At 39.0% G+C, this 21,144-nt stretch overlaps 4 protein-coding genes across 4 annotated transcripts; 1 reads left to right on the plus strand and 3 right to left on the minus strand.

The window, feature by feature from the left end:
* LOC143464516 (uncharacterized) lies at positions 1-14,743 on the plus strand. The gene is made up of 10 exons (XM_076962319.1): positions 1-273; positions 1,610-1,707; positions 1,826-1,951; positions 2,943-3,066; positions 3,417-3,572; positions 3,727-3,852; positions 6,687-6,869; positions 7,086-7,211; positions 12,416-12,763; positions 13,053-14,743. The coding sequence occupies exons 1-10, from the start codon at positions 189-191 to the stop codon at positions 14,192-14,194; spliced, it is 2,514 nt and encodes an 837-aa protein (XP_076818434.1). The 5' UTR covers positions 1-188; the 3' UTR covers positions 14,195-14,743.
* Positions 7,210-11,678, minus strand: LOC143464517 (uncharacterized). Its single transcript, XM_076962320.1, has 12 exons — positions 11,356-11,678; positions 11,123-11,264; positions 10,836-10,978; positions 10,653-10,757; positions 10,435-10,569; positions 10,231-10,366; positions 9,826-9,931; positions 9,277-9,755; positions 8,754-8,897; positions 8,546-8,672; positions 8,185-8,457; positions 7,210-8,011 (listed from the first exon to the last, which is right to left on the minus strand). Exons 1-12 carry the CDS (start codon positions 11,478-11,480, stop codon positions 7,449-7,451), a joined length of 2,478 nt encoding a protein of 825 aa, XP_076818435.1. The 5' UTR covers positions 11,481-11,678; the 3' UTR covers positions 7,210-7,448.
* Positions 14,744-15,052: 309 nt separating the features above from the next.
* Positions 15,053-17,469, minus strand: LOC143464519 (uncharacterized protein F13E9.13, mitochondrial-like). The gene is made up of 6 exons (XM_076962323.1): positions 17,330-17,469; positions 16,712-16,794; positions 16,398-16,584; positions 16,035-16,185; positions 15,601-15,728; positions 15,053-15,341 (listed from the first exon to the last, which is right to left on the minus strand). Exons 1-6 carry the CDS (start codon positions 17,409-17,411, stop codon positions 15,142-15,144), a joined length of 831 nt encoding a protein of 276 aa, XP_076818438.1. The 5' UTR covers positions 17,412-17,469; the 3' UTR covers positions 15,053-15,141.
* On the minus strand, positions 17,448-19,412 carry LOC143464518 (protein FAM221A-like). Its single transcript, XM_076962321.1, has one exon. It carries the CDS (start codon positions 18,830-18,832, stop codon positions 17,981-17,983), a length of 852 nt encoding a protein of 283 aa, XP_076818436.1. The 5' UTR covers positions 18,833-19,412; the 3' UTR covers positions 17,448-17,980.
* Positions 19,413-21,144: the final 1,732 nt, after the last annotated feature.

The raw sequence follows: 21,144 nt of genomic DNA on the forward strand, positions 1-21,144 counted from the left end.
TGCATGCTGGGCTACTTATAAGAATAGGTTTAACTTTAGACTTGCTGCGTTGTAAATTTGGAATTATGAAAGTGATATACTACGCTTGGATTATTACCTAGAAGGCTGTGGGATGTAAAACTCCAAAAAGTGGATTACTTTCGTCAAAGTTTTTGAAGACTGGAACGGTTTTGATCTGAATCTCACGAATGGTCTCCAGCGCTGCAATTGTGACGCAATTATTTGTTATCGGGTTCATCATTGTGACGTCATGTTTAGCAGACTACTATTCAAGTCAGTACAGTAGCATCACATAGTGCTTTAACGTAAAGTAAACTTACTTAAGCAAATTCGGTGGTATGCTACACTTCATGATACTAAAACCTTAATGAATGGTTCACGGTTATAATCTTTCAATCGTTATTGGTTTGATCTGCTGTGAAATACGGTCAGGCGGATTACATTTGCAAATCCGTAATTTAAAAGAATTAATTCACCGAAGGGTATTATCTATAATAATGGGTCGCCCATCGTTTGATGTCAGCTGCATTTTACGTCGATTTTGCGAACACCTATAGTCCATTCAAACAGCACTGCTGCAATTTTATAGTCTCCAGAATACAATTGCCTGCAATTATGGTGGATAAAGACAGATGGGAATCTGCGTAAGTGGACCGTTTGACCATTGGACACATTTATTTGTCTTTTGGCCGAATCTGTATTTTTGCGCGTCGTTTGTCCAAGTAAACGGTAAACTGCTCCATAATCATTTAACGCTGCTGTTATGGTGTTGCGTTACTGCGATAGCATTTTTGGCAAGTTCAAATTCATCTTTGCAAACAAATAAATTTACAGGCTAATGGTTTTTGTTTAAGTAAACTTGTAAAATATTCCGTTGTTGGGTGTATTCTTCGTGGCTGTCAGTAAAGTCGTTTTGTTGATGCCTGGTTGTAGAAAGCTTTACGAAATTTACGAGCCTTAAAAGTATCCAAAATCGAAAGAAGTCATAAGATAATTTCTGGTCTGCGGCTTTGAAATCGGTTTCAATTTTAAATGCATATTGTTTACCGTGTATCAACTCACCGTAGAATCGATCACAGATCCCGCAAGAAGCGGCTAACCTTGGTAGGCTTACTGGTTTTAAATTGACAGCAAAGTTTTTGTAAGGCGCAACGTTTAGATTGAATGTTTACGACCAGGTGAATGGTCTGGAACTTATTTTCGACTTTTTCCAATGTAAGAAAAGAAGGTCATCAGAGGTCGTTTCACCTAAAACCCCCTGTCGCGTGTTAAACTGAAACGACCCAGACCAGAACGTTTAAAAATTGTTTCCAATTTCACTTTTATGGTTGGGAAGAGTGTGGTACTTTCTTGTGATTTTTAAACCCTTTCATCTAAGAAGTGTCGACAGACACTCGAGACAGCGGGGTTTCTATGTTAGTCCCGATTCCCACGATCATAGCAGCCTTCTGCAAACAGACCTAAATTAATCAAACATGAAAGTTGTGTTTTTTGTTGCCTGACAATTTGTAGACAGGTGTTTAACATACCATAAGGCAACGTCAAAATGACAGGCATTAAAGACCCAAGTGCTTATGACTTTCGTAAAGGGCATGTTTTTACGTAATAGGTTACGTATCATCTATACTTCGGAATGACACCAAGAGCTCGTGTGAAGGAAATTATTTGTACATTCGATGTCCAATTATGACGACTATTGCAATACAGGTACTTAATGACATCATTCACTTAGCTATGTGACATCATATTGATGAATGACTTTCCTAAACGGAAAGTGAGTTTGTAAGCGAATTGCACAATTACAACATGAAGTTATTGATTTTAGAGCGCAATGTACGGCAGACAAGTTCCGAGTAGTCAGATGTGTCCGATTTATTCTTCAATTCTAAACACACCAGCAACATTACTTGGAAAGGAGAATACTGATTGTACGGCAGCGACGTCGATGGCGGTGAGTCTGCGGCTATTTCGAAAATTGATTTAACGATCTTGCTAATTTTGATCGATGTTACGGGCTGGTCCATTTCGATTTTCACGAATGTTTGTTGATTTTGCCAAAGTTGTTCTTCCAATATTTGTTGCCGTTCGTTAAACAAAACCCAGACGCGGAATTTTTTTTGTGCCGTTATTTGTTGCTTTTATAATTGCGCATGCTGCTTCATAATTTGTGGCTCCATTGCAAAATAGTCTTGATTTTAGTTTTAAATGAACCATAAAGCACGTTTTCGTTTCCTATTTAGGATTCCGTTTGTTTTACAAAATGGCGCAATTTTTCAGCAGTAGTTTGTTGACGCGGTTGTTGTTTTTGTTTTACAGCAGTTGGAATTTAAATAAAGTTCTCCCAAAGCACAATTAACCAACTCCCGTTTATATTAGTGCCTCTCGCTTCAAATTGGAAGACTGCCCGCCAGTAAAAACGCGATGTGGTTTCTAAATTGCCTATTAGGCTATTACCCTCGCAAACTCAATTGTTTGAAATGACTTTGGGAGTTCGTGTATATTTATGTCGATGAACGTGTGATGCGATGCTTCTCATTTTGACAAAAATTTATTTGTTTAATATTGAAATACGAAATCGTTCACACGTTCTTACTCCCAAATTTCAACTTTAGCTATTTGGATGTGGTTTTAACCTGAACTAAGACTCACAAATTACGATAAATTGTATTTTTTGCCCTGTTAAAACTTATGTTTATCGCAATTGTTGAGAAAATATTTTATAATTTGTCGCCTGATTTTAATACCTACACTGGATAAGATCAATTCGCAGAGTGCTTGGAAAGTAAGTTTGTCGAGTAAGGCCTCACACAATTTGATTGACGGGGTTAAAAGGTCTTTTAAAACTTGACATTTAAATTATAACCTTACCATTTTAAACGTAGTAGCTTTTATAAACCTTCTAAAATAGTCTTCTAAACCGAGCCTTATAAATGCTTTTGTAGAAAACAGCCAACGAATGTCATGACCGAAGAGTTTGCCAATTACTTGTCCACGTCAAGGAATTCGGTCTGGACCCGTGCCCAGACACGACCAAATACCTCAAAGTTGGTTATAAGTGCAGGATACGTAAGAGCCTTTTATTTTTGTTTGTTTTTTAATTAAAGTTTCCGCGCTTGGAAATCCCTGTGCTGAATCATTCGCAATCCATCGTCGCGTGACGTCACTCCGACGTAACTTAATCGGCGCGAAAGGCGGAAATTCTTTCACGCTGTTATGACGTTTAAGTTATAACTCATCGGTTCTATTCAATAAAAGCAGTCTCACGTTTCATTCTGTTCGGTTCCGTTTTTTCCCGCAAATTATATCAAATTGCCGACAACAATATGACCTTTCTTTATGAGGTCATAATAAACTAAGCGAAACCGATGTGGTGACAAGAAGCTTCTATGACGTCATCATTTGTTTACATGTGGCAGAACCAAACGAGCTACAACGAAGGGGGTCATGTCGTCATCATAATGCTCCTCCTCTTCGGATAAGATGTCCGTATCACGCTCCGCACAACACTGTGATCGCGGTCTACAACGTGTCCATCGAACAGAAGGCGAAATGCGGTGAACGGAAAAATCGAGGTTTCGTCTCTTTTCGACAGTTTCACGCTACTTTATTTCTGTGCTGCATTTACTTACAACTTTACGCATCACAATGCGTTGTGTAAACGCTTGAATGGGCCAGTTTTAAAAGATTTTAAACAGTTTATTGTTTATCCCAATCTTCTTCCATTAGGTTGCCATTTATCCCACCATTCCGTCATGGATGAAATCATAGCAAGATGCCACAGACAACAGAAGTGCGCAATCCCAATGACTAGAAAGCTTTGTGGAAATTATCTCCAAATGGAATACTCATGTCGTGAGTTTTAAAGATCTTACACTAGCGTAACAAAACCGTAAAAGGTATGAAAAATATCTTTGATTAAGGTAACACAAGAAAATTTACAAAATCGCATTTTTCTTAAAACAAATTAAAATTGATGATTTGAAACGTTTTTGCTGCTGCCCGCGACATGTCATTTAAAACAATAAATGATGAATAACAGCCTGCAGTTGTTGATACTACTGGGTGACCCTACAGGATAACCTTTATTTTTACGACCGCTTTTTCACCCCGTAATGCGCGCGTCTTTTTCGGAAACCATGCAATCGATCATTTTTATGAGTTATACACACGCCTCACTGTGCCACGTAGGTTAGTTGTGGTTATTGCTTAAAACACTGTGTTTAATTGAAAACATTTCCCAAATTTTTGGGAATACTTTAATTTTTGATGTGGTCTTTGTCTTAACTTCACTCTTTCGCTTTTCATAAAAATTATGTTTTTTTCAGCGCAATTTTTGAAGTCCTGCTGAATATGCTGATTAAATATACTGAACTTAATCCTATTTTCCATCCTGCGTAAAATGTTTTCATCAATTCAACTTAATTGATGTCCCAATGAAATAAAATATAATAACTTCTATCTTTTATCGGTCGCCTTCAAAACATTGAATACTTGCCACAGTAAAAAGACAGCGGTGAAATGCGTAAGACGATATGCGCTACACGGTGTAACTGAACCATAAGGTCTAGCAGTTTGTTATGAGAAATTGCTTCCAAGCTTTTTGGCTGTCGGCGAACTTTCAGTAATAAAAGGAGAAGCCGCCGCACACTTCTTTTGGTCTTACTTCGTCATTGTTTGCTTCATTTAAAGCAGTCAGGCTAAGGTTTGTGGAAAGAGAGGATTTGAAATGTATTAAGATAAGCAGAGACCGCCTTCTTTATCCAAATGGCATCAGGAAATTACTACTGGCAAGGGAAATGGGCTTACGTTTACCGTACCTTACGTTTCTAATATCATCGTCGTTTCATTCTTGTCGAAGTGTGAATGAAACTCAGTCTAGTCATTAAGGTGTAAACTACACCGGGCTGCTAGTATTCATTTGCATTGTGCACCTTCGCCGTGTACAGATGATATGACGCATTCTAGTTTGGCAAGAGAACTTAAGTGTACAGCATGCAACGGTTAGCTTCAAGTTAACATCTAAGATTTTTTGAATGACTGTGGTCTAAAACAGACCCATATTTAGCGTAAGTGAATTTTTATAGCAAACTGGAGTAACAACGTTGCCTTTGCTGTGACAATTGTGCGATAAAATACGTCATTCAGACTCCAGATCATTTTTGTAAGGCAGCAGCTAGTTTGGGCATTATTACTGGTACAGATAAAGTTACCGTTGTGAAGACATTCTGCCTGTTCGCAGTTAGTCTAACCGCATTTTTCTTTTAGAATAGCATTTGTAGAAATAGTTTCTGCATTACGTAGTTGTGTGTTCACAAAATAGCTTCTTATGTGCGGTGTTCCTTACTTCCTTTTCGTATGGAGCGTGACTAGAAAAAAAACTTTTGGGTGGTCGCCTTTTCTTCGTATGTTAGTCGTTCATTTCAAGGCCTTGCTGTTTGACCAGAGAGTAATGTAATACCTGTAAGTCAGTACGTGCTTGCCTTGTGTCGTCATTGGCGTTTTGTGTCGATTACATCCAAGGTGTTGAACGTTATAATGTTTGTGTAATGTTCTCAAGAAAATATGATTGTAACTAACATAAGTTTTAAGTAGCCTTGGGCGCTAGTTGACTTTATTAAAGCCAGGATTTATTTCTTATCATCATTCCTTCGACGTCATATAGTAATGATTGTTGCGTGCTCGTTTCCAATTTTCAGAATTGGACTAAATTGACTGTAAGGTTTCTCAAGGCCTGATACCCGAGATGCTGTTATGAATACAGTGTATTTGCTATGTTCTTTACAGGTTAATTGAAAGTAGGGTCATATTTAATATGTAATTTCAAAGTATGACACAGTGAATGGCTTTCCGTATCTATGTAGTGATCTTCTGTGTGCAATGTTAAGCCGACAGTTATATTTAGTCCTTGCAATGTTGTTGGGTAAGTGCCAGGATATATGCTTGTGTTGGCAATTTCAACAAACGTTAGCTGTGGCTGCTATTTGGTAACCTCATACTGTGGTTTACGTATGTGCCGGTAAGGCGGCGAGAAAGTTTAAGCAGGCCTAAAAAATTTTTGCGTTTTTCTAAGCTTACATGGACCTTCATTTAAGTTTTCTTGATCTGGTATAAAGTGCACAACCTGATGACGTCACAATTTGCGAAGCTTGGGTCTAGTATACAAAAGCATCCTGTGGTTGTGCACTTGTATGCTTGACCCAGTTTGCTAATATACGTCAATGCTGCGACATTGCTGTTGACTGACCCGAAGAAGTTCTTTTTATCAGGCCATGCATTCAGTCGCCTGCTTTGCTGGGTATTGCCTATAACAGAATAACAGATCTCTTTGTCTGCTAATCCGATTCGGTCTTTTAATAAAAGAGAAGGCTGCCAATTAGATAAATTGAACTTCCCATTATACTCGGTCCTCTGGGAATTTGTATTGTGTGCCGGGATGCCCTTGCAGTTATTGATCGAAAACAACCAAATCCGTTTGAAATATTCTCCTGTGTAATAACTAATAACTAATAACACATATTTAGTGACCAAATGCAAACATAAGCTTAATTGCTGTTTTACTGTGGGCAACGTAGTTCGTTGTAAATTCACGTTTGAGTTTGTTCGTTGACATTTCTCTTAGGTTTTAATCACTTTAAACGTATTAACTTGATTCGTAGTAGTGAAGTAGTCGATTTTATATATTGTAGTGCCGAAGAGTATTTTGACTAACAAGGTCCCTTCGTCGGAATTGATGACAATACCCCTGTCAGAGGCGAAAACACCAGCGACTTCAAAATACAGCACAACTACTATTATCACCACTTCGTCATCTACAACAGCAGCACAAACAACTACAACAACAACTACAGCAAGATACGTCAAACCGAAAAGTGAGCCTAATTTCGAACATGTATTCAATAATATACATAACAGTATTTATTTAATAATTGGTATAACTTGTGTGTAAACTGGAACACCCAAAGTCGTCATAAATAGTTATAGCACCTTATTAATACATGCAGAGTGTAATGTTTTATGTCTGTTTAATTTAATACATTGAAGTGCATTCTTTCGCCAAGTGGTATTTATCTCGTGTACCATTGCAGTCATTTCTCCTATCATCAAAACCGACACCAACCAATCAAAATCAAGGATTTTTCAAATTACTCAACAGTCGCGTGTTTCTACGACTACATTGGAAACGACGGATACCACTAGCACAACCGATTTTGGTAAGGCATCAATATTTTTTGGGTGTGATACGATGAAGTGCAAATGTTTTAAATTTTTATTGTGAAATGCGGCTGCCACCATGATATGAAGATCACTTGAGAAACCTCCACAAAGGGGCTGCATGTTGGCTTGTTTTTGCTCCAAACAGTTCCTGTTTATCACAACGAAAAACAAAACGCTTATCGTTGACTTAAAATATTCACACGGACTTAATTCAAGTGTTAAAAGATCCTCCGTCAGCACAAATGAAGGTATCCATGACTATCTACGGTCATGTCTTTGCTTGCGTTCAGGGTCTTTGGCGCGTGAACCGGTGTCACGTATTTTGCTTCAATACTGCAAAGTTTTAGTTTCCTTTCCTCGTCTTCATTTTTGTCTTCCGACTTCCCTGCAGGGAAGATTTTCTGCGGACAAGGAGGAGCACCCAGCTGCATCCAGCTCCGCACGTCTTTCCGATCCGCTGAATCCGCGCTCCTACTTGCTTGGACCGCATTCATGTGGGTGTAATCCACCGAATTGGTGGTTGCGGGTGGGCTGAGATTACTCTTGGGGAATTGAAAATGTCCCGGGTCCACCGTTTGGTCGGGCCACCTGTTGGGTAAAGGGGATCGGACATCCGTGTTTGGGGTAAAGATTTTCGGTGGAAGGGGCGGCAAGTTTGCGGACCTGACTGAGCTTTCTCCCGCAAATGGGGCGACACGACGACTGTCTTTTCGACTTCGTTTGGGTTTTGTGTAGTTCAAATTTCCCTTCAAACTGGCGTTTGTTTCTTCACTGGCAGGTGGGGATACGTCGATATCTGTTCAATATTGTACCTTGTTCATGGCTGTGGTTATAACACACAGCACTTCTTCATAGTCTATTCACTATACAGTCTTTATTAATAAAGAAAACCTAGTTAATTACAGCAGTAGGTGTAGTTTTACATTTTCAAGTGAAAAGTTATTTGTTGGAAAAATGAATGCAAGATACCTGAACAATCCCTCCCGTCAAATGTACTATCCGACCAAATAGATCTGTCGTCTTCTTCGAATCTTGCGTTGTTCGTGGGTGGCTCAACTTCTATCCTCGGTTTTTCTTCCAAAACATCCTCCTTCGGGACTACGTCGTAGTGATGAGGCGGTCCAGTTTGAGATCCCGCAGGTTTAACCGCCAGCCTTGCCAAAATTTTTCGCAAATCGAGTTTCTTTGGTGACTTTCCAGGGGACACGTTCTCTTTGGCGGTCGAGTACTTCACAGAGGCGACTACACAGACAAAATAGAGTGATCGCAAAATGTAGAGTGTTATTATCACTACGGGTTATTTTTCTAAGCAGCTTATCTTTCGCCTCACCTTGTTGTACAGGGGACTTGTTGGCTTTTTTTTCCGGGAAAAACTTTGTTGTCGTGGCCGGTTGTGGAGTAGCAACGCGACTCCAACGAGTTTTTCCTAAAGGTTTATCAGAGCACGCGCCTGTTTGCTGAGACCAACAGAAAAATAAATAAAGTTTAGTTTGCCAAACGCATGTAACATTTGCTCAGTGAAAGTCCATGTAACTCACGTTGCTTTCGACCGTCTTGAGCTTGGGTTTGTAAACGTTCTTTCCGACTTGTATCCCATCTGGGTCGGTTACAGTCACGGAAATACGAAGTTTCGGGTTCCCGTTTGCCCCCTTGGGTCGCTTGACGACGCTTTGTTGGGTTGCCTGGGGGAACGCAAGTAGATAGATAATGCTGGTACAGTACTCGGGAAAGCGAAACACAAGAGTATTGAGGGTTTCACAACGAATAGGGTTGCGTGGTTGGTTGATTGGGACATAAGTTGCAACCACGGTTGCATGACGCTTTCTTAATCGTAATCGCAATTTACCGAAACATGTAGTTTATAAAAATCGAACTCGGGACTAATTTCCTTGTAAGAAATTTACCACTATGACTTATAATTCATGAGCAGGAAGCAACATCTGTCAACTATCGAATCGTGTCACCAGATTTGTCATCAAAAGCGCATGATTCATAAGACAATGTGATGAAACGACGGTTTAAGGTCTATGGCTCTTACACCCATTTAATCAACAAACTCACCTCTTTCCTTTGAGGGCTGTCATTGCACAAGATATATTCGTTCTTGGGTACCTCATGTTCACCCATGGGGTGATGCTCGAAAGTGGTGTGGCGTGGCGTCCCTTCACTCGAGGTCCTTGAGAATATTCTGCTCCGTCGAGATATTGTTTCGTACAAATGTTCCGAAGCTCGAATGAATCTCTGCCCGACCGAGAGAAACATGTTCTGTTGAGCACCCCTGTTACTGTTGGGGTTCTCCGAACCGGCCCCAAGCTGTTCTGTGGCCGGTTTGCTCGTTACGGGGTGGTTTCTCATCTCAACTCCGTTTTGGGGGCTGACGTTGGGGCCTTTGGGTTTTCGTCTTTTTCGTTTAATACACAGACACACAACCAGCATTATAATAATCAGTGCCAGTACCCCAAGAATGATGTACACCCACATTGGAACCCCTAACCATTGTGTAGGTCCGGGAACGGTCACCGTCGGCGCGGCGGACGAATCTATGAAAGGTCAAGGGTCAGTTTGCTAGATTTTAAGATCAGGTTCAGGTAAAGTTTAACAAAACCTAACTGTTGTTGCCGGTTGTGCAATCTTGTTCGATTTTCACGGTCTTGTGGCAAGGCAGAGAGCCTATTAAGTTGAAGGGGTTGGAGCACCATTTCATGCGGCGACGATACTACAGACGATAAGAAAGTTGTCGATAACGATTTCCTTTCGAAATTATTTGTCATCACCGTGGGATGTGACAAGGCCTTAAAAGCCCGATTTCGCGAACAACAAAATTTTATTAAAATTATTTCTCCAATTTAACTCAAATTTTCAAAAATCTATATTCGAGAATAGTATCATTATCATATACTGTCGAGATTGGTTATTTTAAGTGTAGGTACGCGAACCCCCAAATCAACCCCAACACTTTGCAGAAGTAGCATCTGTTGATGATTGAGTTTTTGACACTTGTTGTACAGCACTGACCTGTCGTCCATTACCGCTCAACGTCCATTCTATCCATTCTGTCCACTGCTCGTATGAGGTACAAGACTCGAAATTTGCAACAGCGCAAACCGGTTGGTCGATCGGGGTTTCACATGACACCATTAATTGTTCACTCCTGGGGACGTTTTGTGAACAAAAACACTGTTACAGCTGTCACAAATTTCTTTGTCGGTGTTTGCTTACCATTTGCAAGTGGACTCTTGAAGAAGTCCCGCAGTTACTAAAGCCTCCTTACACTTTTGTGAAAGTTTTTCCTTGTCCGTATATTCGGGTGTGTCGCTGCAGGTCTGGTAACAGTTGCTGCCCTTGCTGATTTTCCTGAAAAAAATACCTTCTTTAAAACAGTCTGTTTGCCTTAATAAGATAATAAGAGATAATAAGATAGCCTCGACTAAACTTACCTTGGTTTTGTTTTATTGGTGGAGGAGTACTCAGTCTGGTCGTATCTTCCGCGAGATCCGTCACAACTGGTGCTGAGTGTCGTTGGATTCCTCAGATCGTAACACCTTGATAACACGACGTTAGAATAAATATTCTGCTAAACTGTTTACTGTAAACAACGCCTATTCTTCAATTCGTGATACCGTCGCTCGCGTTGAACGCGTCCATCGCTCGTTGTTTGAAACTGAGACCATTCGCTCCATTGACCTGTGCAGCTTTCAGCGACCGTACAAAACTGGTGTCTCCGTACTATGCAAGAAGGATGAGCGCTACAGACCCCTTTAACCTGGTGAAGAAAAACACAACCTCCCATTGTAAACAACGTTACAAATGTATTTAGTATGTCGTGAGGGTAGAGGGACGTCGTCCTACAACATCTTATCGCGGTCTTTTTTTTGATGGTACGGGTTCTGTTCATCAACTTTCTTACTTGTTCAACCGCCCTGTCACAGCTCCCAGCGCATTTTCGTTCGTAATCCGTTGAAATAAATGTCCCGCAAGTGAATGGATAGGGACAGTTTGTGAACGTTTCTGAAAGAATTCCCTCGTTGCATAGGACTCCATCACACATTCTACGCACAAAAAACAGTTCATATAAAGGTCTCCTAACTTAATCGTTTGCTAGGGCCTTTTATTTATGCTTAAACGAAACCTCTCAAATACCTTCTTCTAAGGCCGTTGCAATTCTTAGTACAATCTTCGTCGCCGTAAACTAAGTCCCAGTTCCAGGATTCACATGATACACTTAACATTGTCAGTATGATAAAAATTTGGCTTAGAGTGGTCATCTTTTCATAAAACCTCGCTGAGACTTTACTAAACGCAAAGTAAGTTTAATTCTATTTCGTTTGTCTTTCACTTGTTGTGAACTGGGCTATTTTAGCCGACGTATTTGCACCCAACAAGAGAGTTTCTCCCTGCAACTATTGCCATCTGCAGGAAACAATTGAAGGCACTGCTTCGAACTATTTCTGTCACAAATGCTGTTGGATATTTGTCACACATACATTTCGCATTTGTCAGCCAAAGCTTCAACTGAAAGCTTCGTTTTCAAAACACACTCTCTCAATTTTTCATCATATCCGGATTTTTACGTAGCACTGAGTATGATGAGTATGTGTACTGATTCAGGGTGGTTGGGTGAAATGTAATTTCCGTTGCATTATGCGGTAAACACTTGTCATCATTGTGATCTATTTTTGAAGACCTCTCTATTGCAGATCTGTTTGTCATTTTTGGGCCGAGTTTTTTTTTCATGAAATCGATTATCGTATGAAAAACTTAAAACATTCATCTTCATTAACGTTTTCTAAGTCTAAGTTTTGCAAGTCATGAACGCAATTAAGTTTCTAATTAAGATAAATTTCGCATTTTAAAACGTCGTTTGGCATCATAGTGATGCTTCAGATGTCACAAAGTATGTTAGTCCCACAATAAACAAAGTTCATTTTCTTTTTTATTTTTCCGAATCAAAATCAAATGATCGTAAAACCAAACGATGTAGTGGTGGATATATGTCGCCTGCGTACTATATTGTTGTATTTTTATATTGTTTTATTCTTATATTGTTTTATTTTTTAGAAATCGATAACATTTCCTCTGTAATAGTTGTCATCCTTAGGGTTGTAAAATATTGTCGGCTTATGGTCGCGAGTTTTGTTTTGTTTAATTACCCTTAAAGCTGCTATGCCTGTACTTCTTATGACGTCATACTTGCATATAGACGCCTCAGGCGAAGAAAGAAATTCAACGTTAGTTGTTGTTGTGGAAACGAAACCAGCTGACGTCACATCCGCAAGAACCACGGCGAAACCAACGCTGGAGTTTGTGCGGGAGGGAGAAAAGTTTATGGAAGCTGAAAATGATTTCCCGCAAATAGAGGATGATGAGTTTGAAAGACGATTTCCTAGCACGCAAAGAAACAATCGCGTGGGTGCGACAACAACGACCCAAGAGTTTTTCTTGGAAGACCAAACGTCTCTCTCGAATGTCGTGAATGTTGTCAATACGTCCATGCCAGCTGGACTAGCTTTTATGTACGGATTTGCTCAGACCATCACTTACATGAAAAGTAAGTTCGGTAACTTTTGAGTGTGGTAATAAGTTCATTCTACCGTTTATTTTAAATTAAATAGTTACAGCAGCATACACACACCAGTGTATATTTTGGTAAAGTTATCGTTACTCAGAAGAGCTATAGCCCCAAATTCTTGTTTGATAAGAGTGTGTTCAGTTCACGCTCTTGCGATACAAGTTTGTTAAATAAGTGAATCGAATACATACAGTTACAACAACCAGCTCTGTGATTCCCATTCGATTAATCGGTTATCGCCTTTGAATGAGCATTGTAATTGTTTCAGGTCACTCAGATCGTTTTCTCGCCGTACTCTTCGGAAGCCTCTGCGTCGCTTTGTTCCTCACAGTGTTGGTGCTGTTGTTGCGATGCGAGCATTTTAGCTTGTTCGAAAAAGTTGCAAGCAGGAAGAATTTAACAAGCAATGAAGACGACTCAGCAGAATGCGCGCGATTCTTTCCTGAGACCGAACAAACCTCGCCGACCGCGACCAATTCGGCGTCAGGAGGGAATTTTTACAACGCTCAGACGTCGGCTGAGAACTCGGACGGGCAAGCAAACCACATTCAACTTATTAACCATATAAACGACAGGAACCGTCACCGAAAACACCAATCACGAAAACATGTTTTGCTTAACCGTTGGTGTTCTTGTTGCTGTAGAAACGCGCCATGGCAACGGGGTCACGTGGAAGACGATGGTAGTTACGAAATCGCCCGACGATCAACGTCGTTAAGCGATGACGAAATTATAAGCGTGGGTCCCGGCGAAAGAAATAATTCCGAAAACGACCATTTCCCTCCATTTCCGATTAACTTACTGGAAACGACGGACGGGAATTTCCAAGCTTTTTCCACCAATTCCCGCGGGGGTATCACGTGCTCCGAAGAAGACGACACCAGAAGCGAGTACGAGTACCCAGACCACAACATCACATCAACACCGTCCCAGCATTCCGACGTTATGCAGAACAACGCACATTCTTTTCACACCCACATTCCAGCGAACAATTCTAGCGCACATACTTTCCAGCCTGTACAGTCTGCCCGACATAGCACCTACGAAACTCCGCCTTTTCCGAAGACCGCGAATCAAAGCTACGAAGTCCAGCCGAGGTCGGTACACCTCGTACAGAATATCAACTACAGTTTGCCAAATAGGCAGCGGACTATCGCTAACAATTGCGTAATGCATCCTCCTTTGACGCCACAATCACCGGCATTCAATGCTCAGTACGTGTCGTTGCAGCCTCAAACAGTCAAGGCCAGAAACTTACCCCAACGGTCATTGGACGCTCGATTAGAACACAGAGAATCGATTTACGATAACTCCTTGCCAAGAGACAGTCCAATTTATGAATACTATCAAAGGCAACAGATGCGTCAGGAGTTGCCTGGCACTCGAAATATAAACAGATATTATTCATGACTGACAGAACACCACTCATTGCAATTATTTACACGTTTTTGCTCATTCCAGAAAGGCTGCTGGCAGCTCGTTTGCGACTAATTAATTACTTTCTGTAAACTCAGTCGAAAAAATACAAAATTCAGATCGTTTCAACGTGGTATGCTTGCGTTTTATTTTTTGTTGCAACTTTGTGTTTTCTTTTATACTTTTTGTACCTCATGAATTTAAATGCTCCTTGCGTTTACTACCTGTTATTATTGTTTTAATATTTTTATCTTTGCTTGTGGGGGATTTCCCAGTCGCATTCTATCGCCACCAGCCATTGCCGCAGTATTTGCGCCACAAACACCAATGCAGTAACACAACTCAGGCTCTATGTAGGTACTTTACCGTAGAACAAAGGACTTGGATTCGTGTGGAAGTTAAAGTTCTAAGTAGATTTGTGTCTATTAGCTCAGCGAAAACGTTCCAAGGTGTTAACACTAGTTGCAAACCGCGCAAGGTGCTTTATTTATTTTCCTCTCATTTGTAAGCAATGGCAATTTAATAAAAGCAAATTTACAAGAACGTAAGGGTGCACCAAGTTAGGACAGGACATGGAGAGACAATGCCTACATTTGTTTCTTATTAATCGTATTCCATCAATCATTTTAGTTTTCGTCAAAAGCGCAGTGGGACGAAACGATGAAGCCGGTTGTTATTAGCACGCGAAAGCGGAAGAAAAAACTTAAAACGTGCTCAAGAATAATTAAGGTAATAATTTGATGACAATTAGCAGGGCCACTAAATACATGCTTAACCGTGGCATGGCTGTTTCTGATAAGGCTAAATTAATATCTTTGCGGTGGCCTATTACCGCTATAGGTAGCACAGCGCTTCACGTGAAGGCAGTTTATTAATGCCCGTAATTCCAAAATATTATTGCACACATGATAGGATACGGCGTCATAATGCTTCATTTGAATTTAACTCATATCTTGTCTTAGCGTATTGATTTCTCGCATAAATGCTTCGACTCTTCCCTGGTCGACTCCGTTGTACCAGATTCCGTCTGTTTTAAAATGAGATCCTATGACGAGTCCATTGGCTGACAAGAACTTGTGAACGTTGCTTTTGGTGACCCCAGAACCAATCAAAACTGGGATTTGAATAGCAGCAGAGACATCTTAAAATTGAAATGAATATTGCTCAAGTTTAGTTTGCAGAGATTAAAATATAAAATTAGTCAAGATCACTTTAAATTTCATTTAACATCATGAAAGGCTTGGGTAGCCTATAAGAAGTTTTGGTTGTTCCAAATTTTGTTGCTAAACAACATCATACCACACTGGCAAATGGTGCATTTTTCATAATCAAATATTATTTCGAAGTATACCAAAGTAATTGATTTTTAAAATGGAAGTAGGATAAGATACTTCAATTACCATTAAAGTCCTGCAAGTCCGCTGGCGAAGAAGTTTCAGTGCCTGTTACAATAGCGCCATCTACCAGAAAGAATTCAAGAGCGCGAGCAGTAGTTGAAATGTCGATGTCGCTTGTTACACTGTGTGAGCTGTAAGAAGCATATCACGTTGTTTCAACTAGGGAAGGAATAGGCTTTTATCATTTACTTATAATTATGCTCAATTTAGAAAATTTTTCATGAATGAAAAGTCTGTAATATCCAGGGCAAGGAATATTATTTCTTAATTTTGCTTATTAACACCTTAGGGACATTTGAAGTTGAATATTCGTAATTGAGTGTGATATGTTTTAGTTAATTTGGGCGTGTGTCTGCATGAACACTATCTACATGATTAAGTTTAGCATTGGCCATTACAATGAGTCTGGACCACAGAAGTCAGTCAGTTCTACTCACCAGTGTTTCTTTTTTATGTCACCGAATATCAGCACATCTTCAGCGTTTATTGTTCTTTGATATCTGAGAAGCGAGCCAGCGTTCGAATCGATCCAACCTTCGTCACCAATGTGGGAAAACACCAAACCCTCCGCCCGAATGAAGTTAAGTCCTGGTGTTGTGTTTGAAAAATCAAAACTGGTTATTTATTCATCAGAAATTGTTAACCGTATTCTTGTTAATGCTGTTATTATTGCAACAATTTGGTTATATAATAAGTAGAATATAATAATAATTAAGGTTAGAAAATATAAAACAAGTGCCGAAATTTTTATCAGACTTTATGCTTTAGTTTTATTTTAGCATTGTTTTGTTATATCCTACCCACACATTTTGCAATGCTCAAAGCTTCCTTGTTTCCAGTTGTCAGTATTTGTATACCCATTGGGGTATGTGGGAATTCATGTCGTAGTTTTGTTGCAACTGTAGCCATCGCAGCAACCACTTCAGGTCCGAACTCACTGCTTTTGACATAAGGCACGTCATGCATGTTCTCTATCATGACAGCATCCTAAATATGTTGGTGCTATGTTGCTTTTGATTGTATGAAATTATACTGATTACCACAGTTAAGCACTAAGGTACATTGTCAGTCACTTTGTTAGAAAAATTTAAGTGCAAAATAGTTTTCATCATACCAGACCAGCGTTGACGTAAATTTCAGCTTCCCTGAGTGCTACGTCACATATCTTTGACATTGGGAGCTTATTTCTTGGGCTGCCTTGTAATAAAACATTAATAAATTATATTGTAAGCGGAATGGTGATACTATGGCAAAGAAATTAATGAAATAGTATAATCTTAGCGATGAACATCATTCTTAAATGTTAGAATTGAAACCAACTAATTAATACTTTCATGCATAAAGGTGCCAGATAATCTGATAACTTACTCTGAGATGAACGTGATTTATCTGACAATAAAGCTACAGGTTACGGCTAGGATATCTAATGGGACATTGGTAGGTAACTAACACAAACTGGTCCCACTCCCACCATTGAGATATGGTCCAAAAACACAAATGTCTACTACCAAGATTGCCCCCTATGAATTATAGCAAATTGCACCAGATGGATAGTAATGATATCAATCGATCAGTGGGCCCAAACATCCAATATTTTGAACAAGAAATAAAGTTGATACAACTTGGAAATCCAGACTGTTGTTTATACGGGCCAAATTCAAATGTAAAAAAAGAAGTTTGAGTTGAGTTGGAGAAGTTTGAGTGAAACTGGTCCCACAGTACTTTAACTTACCTGGCAATGCTTCAAGATGCAACATTCCAACGACCACATTGTGGCTTCGTTTGAATATGTCGACAAATTTTTTAATGGACATGTTTGAAGTTTTGACAACGATACACTTCGCCTATGGCTAAGAAACAATCATATCGAGATTTAAATGCCTCACAACATCATAATGGCAAAGTCTGTTATACACAAAGTAATTTATAAAATGTATTTTGTTATATTTCAATAACAGAAATCTTAACTCACAACAAAGAATACAGTGCTACAAAATTAATGAACCACTAACAAAATTCACAGTAGTAATTTTCAAAAAATTAAAATATATGTGATGCAAAGACTAGAGGTGCAAAAAACTAGACAAAAATCTGAATCCGAAACAGAATATATTACATAGGCTGTAATACACGATATATTGTACATACAAAAATGTTTAAAATAGCCTACCATGCAATCAGTGTAAAAATATACAAACCCATAAAAAAGTCAATTAGATATACAAAAGCAAAATTTAGTATATTGAAGCTTTATTATCTATAACACAAAACGACGACAGCACAGTTGGGAAAAGTTTGATATGAGACAAAAGTACAGCAACCTATAACATATGTGCAAAGAAAAACGTGTAGAGCATCATTGCATTTCACAGATGACTACAATTTACTTTTTGGTCAAATATTTTTTGGATATAACTGGTTTCAAGTCTCTTACAGAATGATTCTGGGAAGAAGTTCCTTGTCTTGTGCTCGGATGAGATCTTCCAGGAGCAGTCCTGTTCGATGTTATCTGGAGTGGCAAATAAGAAGTGGATGGTTGGGAAGCTTCTAAATATGACACTGGAGGTTTGCCAATACCACTGTTATCAAGCCTCATGTATCCGTCGATCAGTGAACTTAACCCTGTGAGGCCGCCCATGGCTTGGTACGGGGTTTCGTAATTTGCCACTGGATGACCTCGTTCAGCTCTCTGCTCTCGTGTCTCGATTATTAACTTGTGCTCATTAATTAGATACCCACAGCCACATCTGAAAGAGGAATCAAACTCCTGGCACTTACATCTTCCACAAGGGTATGGACCTGATACCAGGTGTTCAGTTACGAGATGTTTACAGTGACATCTCAAAAACTGATTCCCATTTTTCGGAACAAATTTGAAACCAGAACATTTGCAGCTTTTAACTTTGCACTGAATTTCTGATGATTCACTCACGCTTTCAGTAAAGTCAGTCCGATGACCTTTGTATCGATGTTGACAAAAGCACATTGTCTCGGGGCCAATGAGCTTGCAATCCAGTCCTGTTGGATTGCTCCAACTAACATACATCCGATTCTTCATTCGCATAGGGAGAACCTTTTTCTTATATGCTTCGTATTCTTCTGGTGTGAAAAGAGTCCCGTCATCATCGTCACCAACAATATTCCGATACTCAAAGTAAGCATCGATGGCAGAAGCACCACTTGAGGTGACTTTCAAATGTACACCTTCACTCATTTTGTGGCTGTTTAAATGCATTAAAAATATTAAAGTTATTACTTATTATCTATACTAGATTTTAAATAGCCCAATTATCAAGTATTATACCATATTTCACATTTCCATTTACAGTGTATGTATAATTAGCCTAAAATAGAAAAACTATGGGCATTTTTCGGCATTGGGGAACTAAAGACACCATACAAAAAATACACTCACAAACAATTAATGGAAGGAATAATTAATTCGCCATGTTATTTCAAATTTAACAAGTTTACATTAAATAAACTTAGTAATTGCTTGACGTGGAGCGACGAAAGACCCAATGTACGCGAAAAAATGGCAAAACCATGATGGCTTAGCGTAAAACATGCCGCACATACAAGGTGTAAATTGTAGGGTACCGGTAGGTTAATTACCGGTACAATCAGTGGTCAAACAGTGCTAGGCTAGTACAAAGATGGAAGATTAGCACGGTGATCAAACCTAAACACCACGTTATACTTCGATACCTCATAAATGACCTCGTAAGTAACAATTTTGAAATTGGGGGTCGACCAGTAAGGAAATATTGCAAGTAGGATTACGAAAGTAACAAGGGGTTGGGAACCAAAGTACCAAACCACTTGCTGCAGCTGGCCCTAAATTCTGAAAATAAATCTTCAGTAATTGCGGGGAAACCCCATTTTGCTGGCGAATCAAACCATAGATTAATAAGAAACATAAAATCTATAATTGTAATCTATACTAAGACCTACGATACAAAGAACTCTGTATCGTTGCTATATATACTTTATAGTTCTTTATATCGTTGCCAATGCCTTTATAATACATGCTTGGACAATCGTCTTTTCTTTTTCTTTAATTCCATTTTCTCTTTTGGAGCATTCTCGCATTCGGCTTCTCTGCCAAGTCACGCCTGACTGAATTTAAAGAAAAACAGCATGTGATGTTTTTGATATTCATATTCAACCACAATGGAAATTTAGCACATACATTTTTCTGACATAACAAATAAATTAAATTAAATCATAACTGTTGTTTATTTTCAACTAAAGTAAAACTTGGTGTTTTCACAGTTAAATGTGGAAAGAATTTCACAAACGCGAAAATGTTATCAAAATCGTGGAACTGTTTAAATTAGTTAAACAGGAACAAAGCTTGTTTTTTTCTGGTTTGGAACACGGAAGTTTAAATTTTTCAGTCTGATCGGCTTACCACATTAAATTTGTCTAAGGTGATAATAAATAGACAGACCGCACGAAATTAGATTAATATACCGCGTATAGTAACATAAAGTCGCCCAAAAACTTTTACAGATATTTGATTTTTCCTTGTGATATGAAGTGAATGTATAACATATATAGCACTTCACACTTAGGCATACAGCTCATACTGTGTTAAGACATTAACGAACATTGATTTGCATATTTTGTATGGCGATTGTAATAGTGAATTGTAGTTATTTTTATAAGTGGCATTTAATAAGCGATTATTTGTTCTCCAGTTAGATAAAATGTATTATTAAGTAAGCTGTACTGTCCTTGGTCAATCATGTCATTCAAACCTTTAATTTCTAAACCGACATATTGGACACAGTATATGAGTGTGTAATGAAAAGTGGTGTATGGTACTGTAATGAAAAGTGGTATATGGTACCTTAGCCTGTAAGGTTTACCCACTACACTACAAAGTCTGTTTACTTGTGTATATCTTAACAGTGAACTTTGATAGACTTCAGCAATAATGACACAGGAATGACTACTGTATAATCTGATTATATTTGAAGCTACTTTGAACGAATACATCAAGATAGAACATTGTGACAGCTACATAATAAAGTCGACCACTTTCTAGGGTTAACTTCGTAGACTGTGACGCAATGAATAGTTATAAATGAAAGAATAACTCACGTCACGATTTATAACGATATACAGGAAGTCATGCATAGGCGACACGTAACGCAATGCTTTGCTTTGCCGATTTCCGTTTTCTATGCGGCATTCAATTTGCAAACAATTTTATAAAATCATCACAGTACCTTAACCTGTAAGGTTTGCCCACTTCACTACAAAGTCTGTTTACTTGTGTATATCTTAACAGTGAACTTTGATAGACTTCAGCAATAATAACACGGGAATGACAACTGTATAATCTGATTATATTGAAGCTTCTTTGAACGATTACATTTTAAATAAAAACATTGGGACAGCTACATAATAAAGTCGACCACTTTCTAGGGTTAACTTCGTAGACTGTAACGCATTGAACAACTATGAATAACAACACACGCAATGCAGGCATGCACGACATTTTTGTCACGACTTAATACGATAAGCAGAGAGTAATCG

This window comes from Clavelina lepadiformis, chromosome 7, assembly GCF_947623445.1.
Source record: "Clavelina lepadiformis chromosome 7, kaClaLepa1.1, whole genome shotgun sequence".
Classification (NCBI taxonomy): Eukaryota; Metazoa; Chordata; class Ascidiacea; order Aplousobranchia; family Clavelinidae; genus Clavelina; species Clavelina lepadiformis.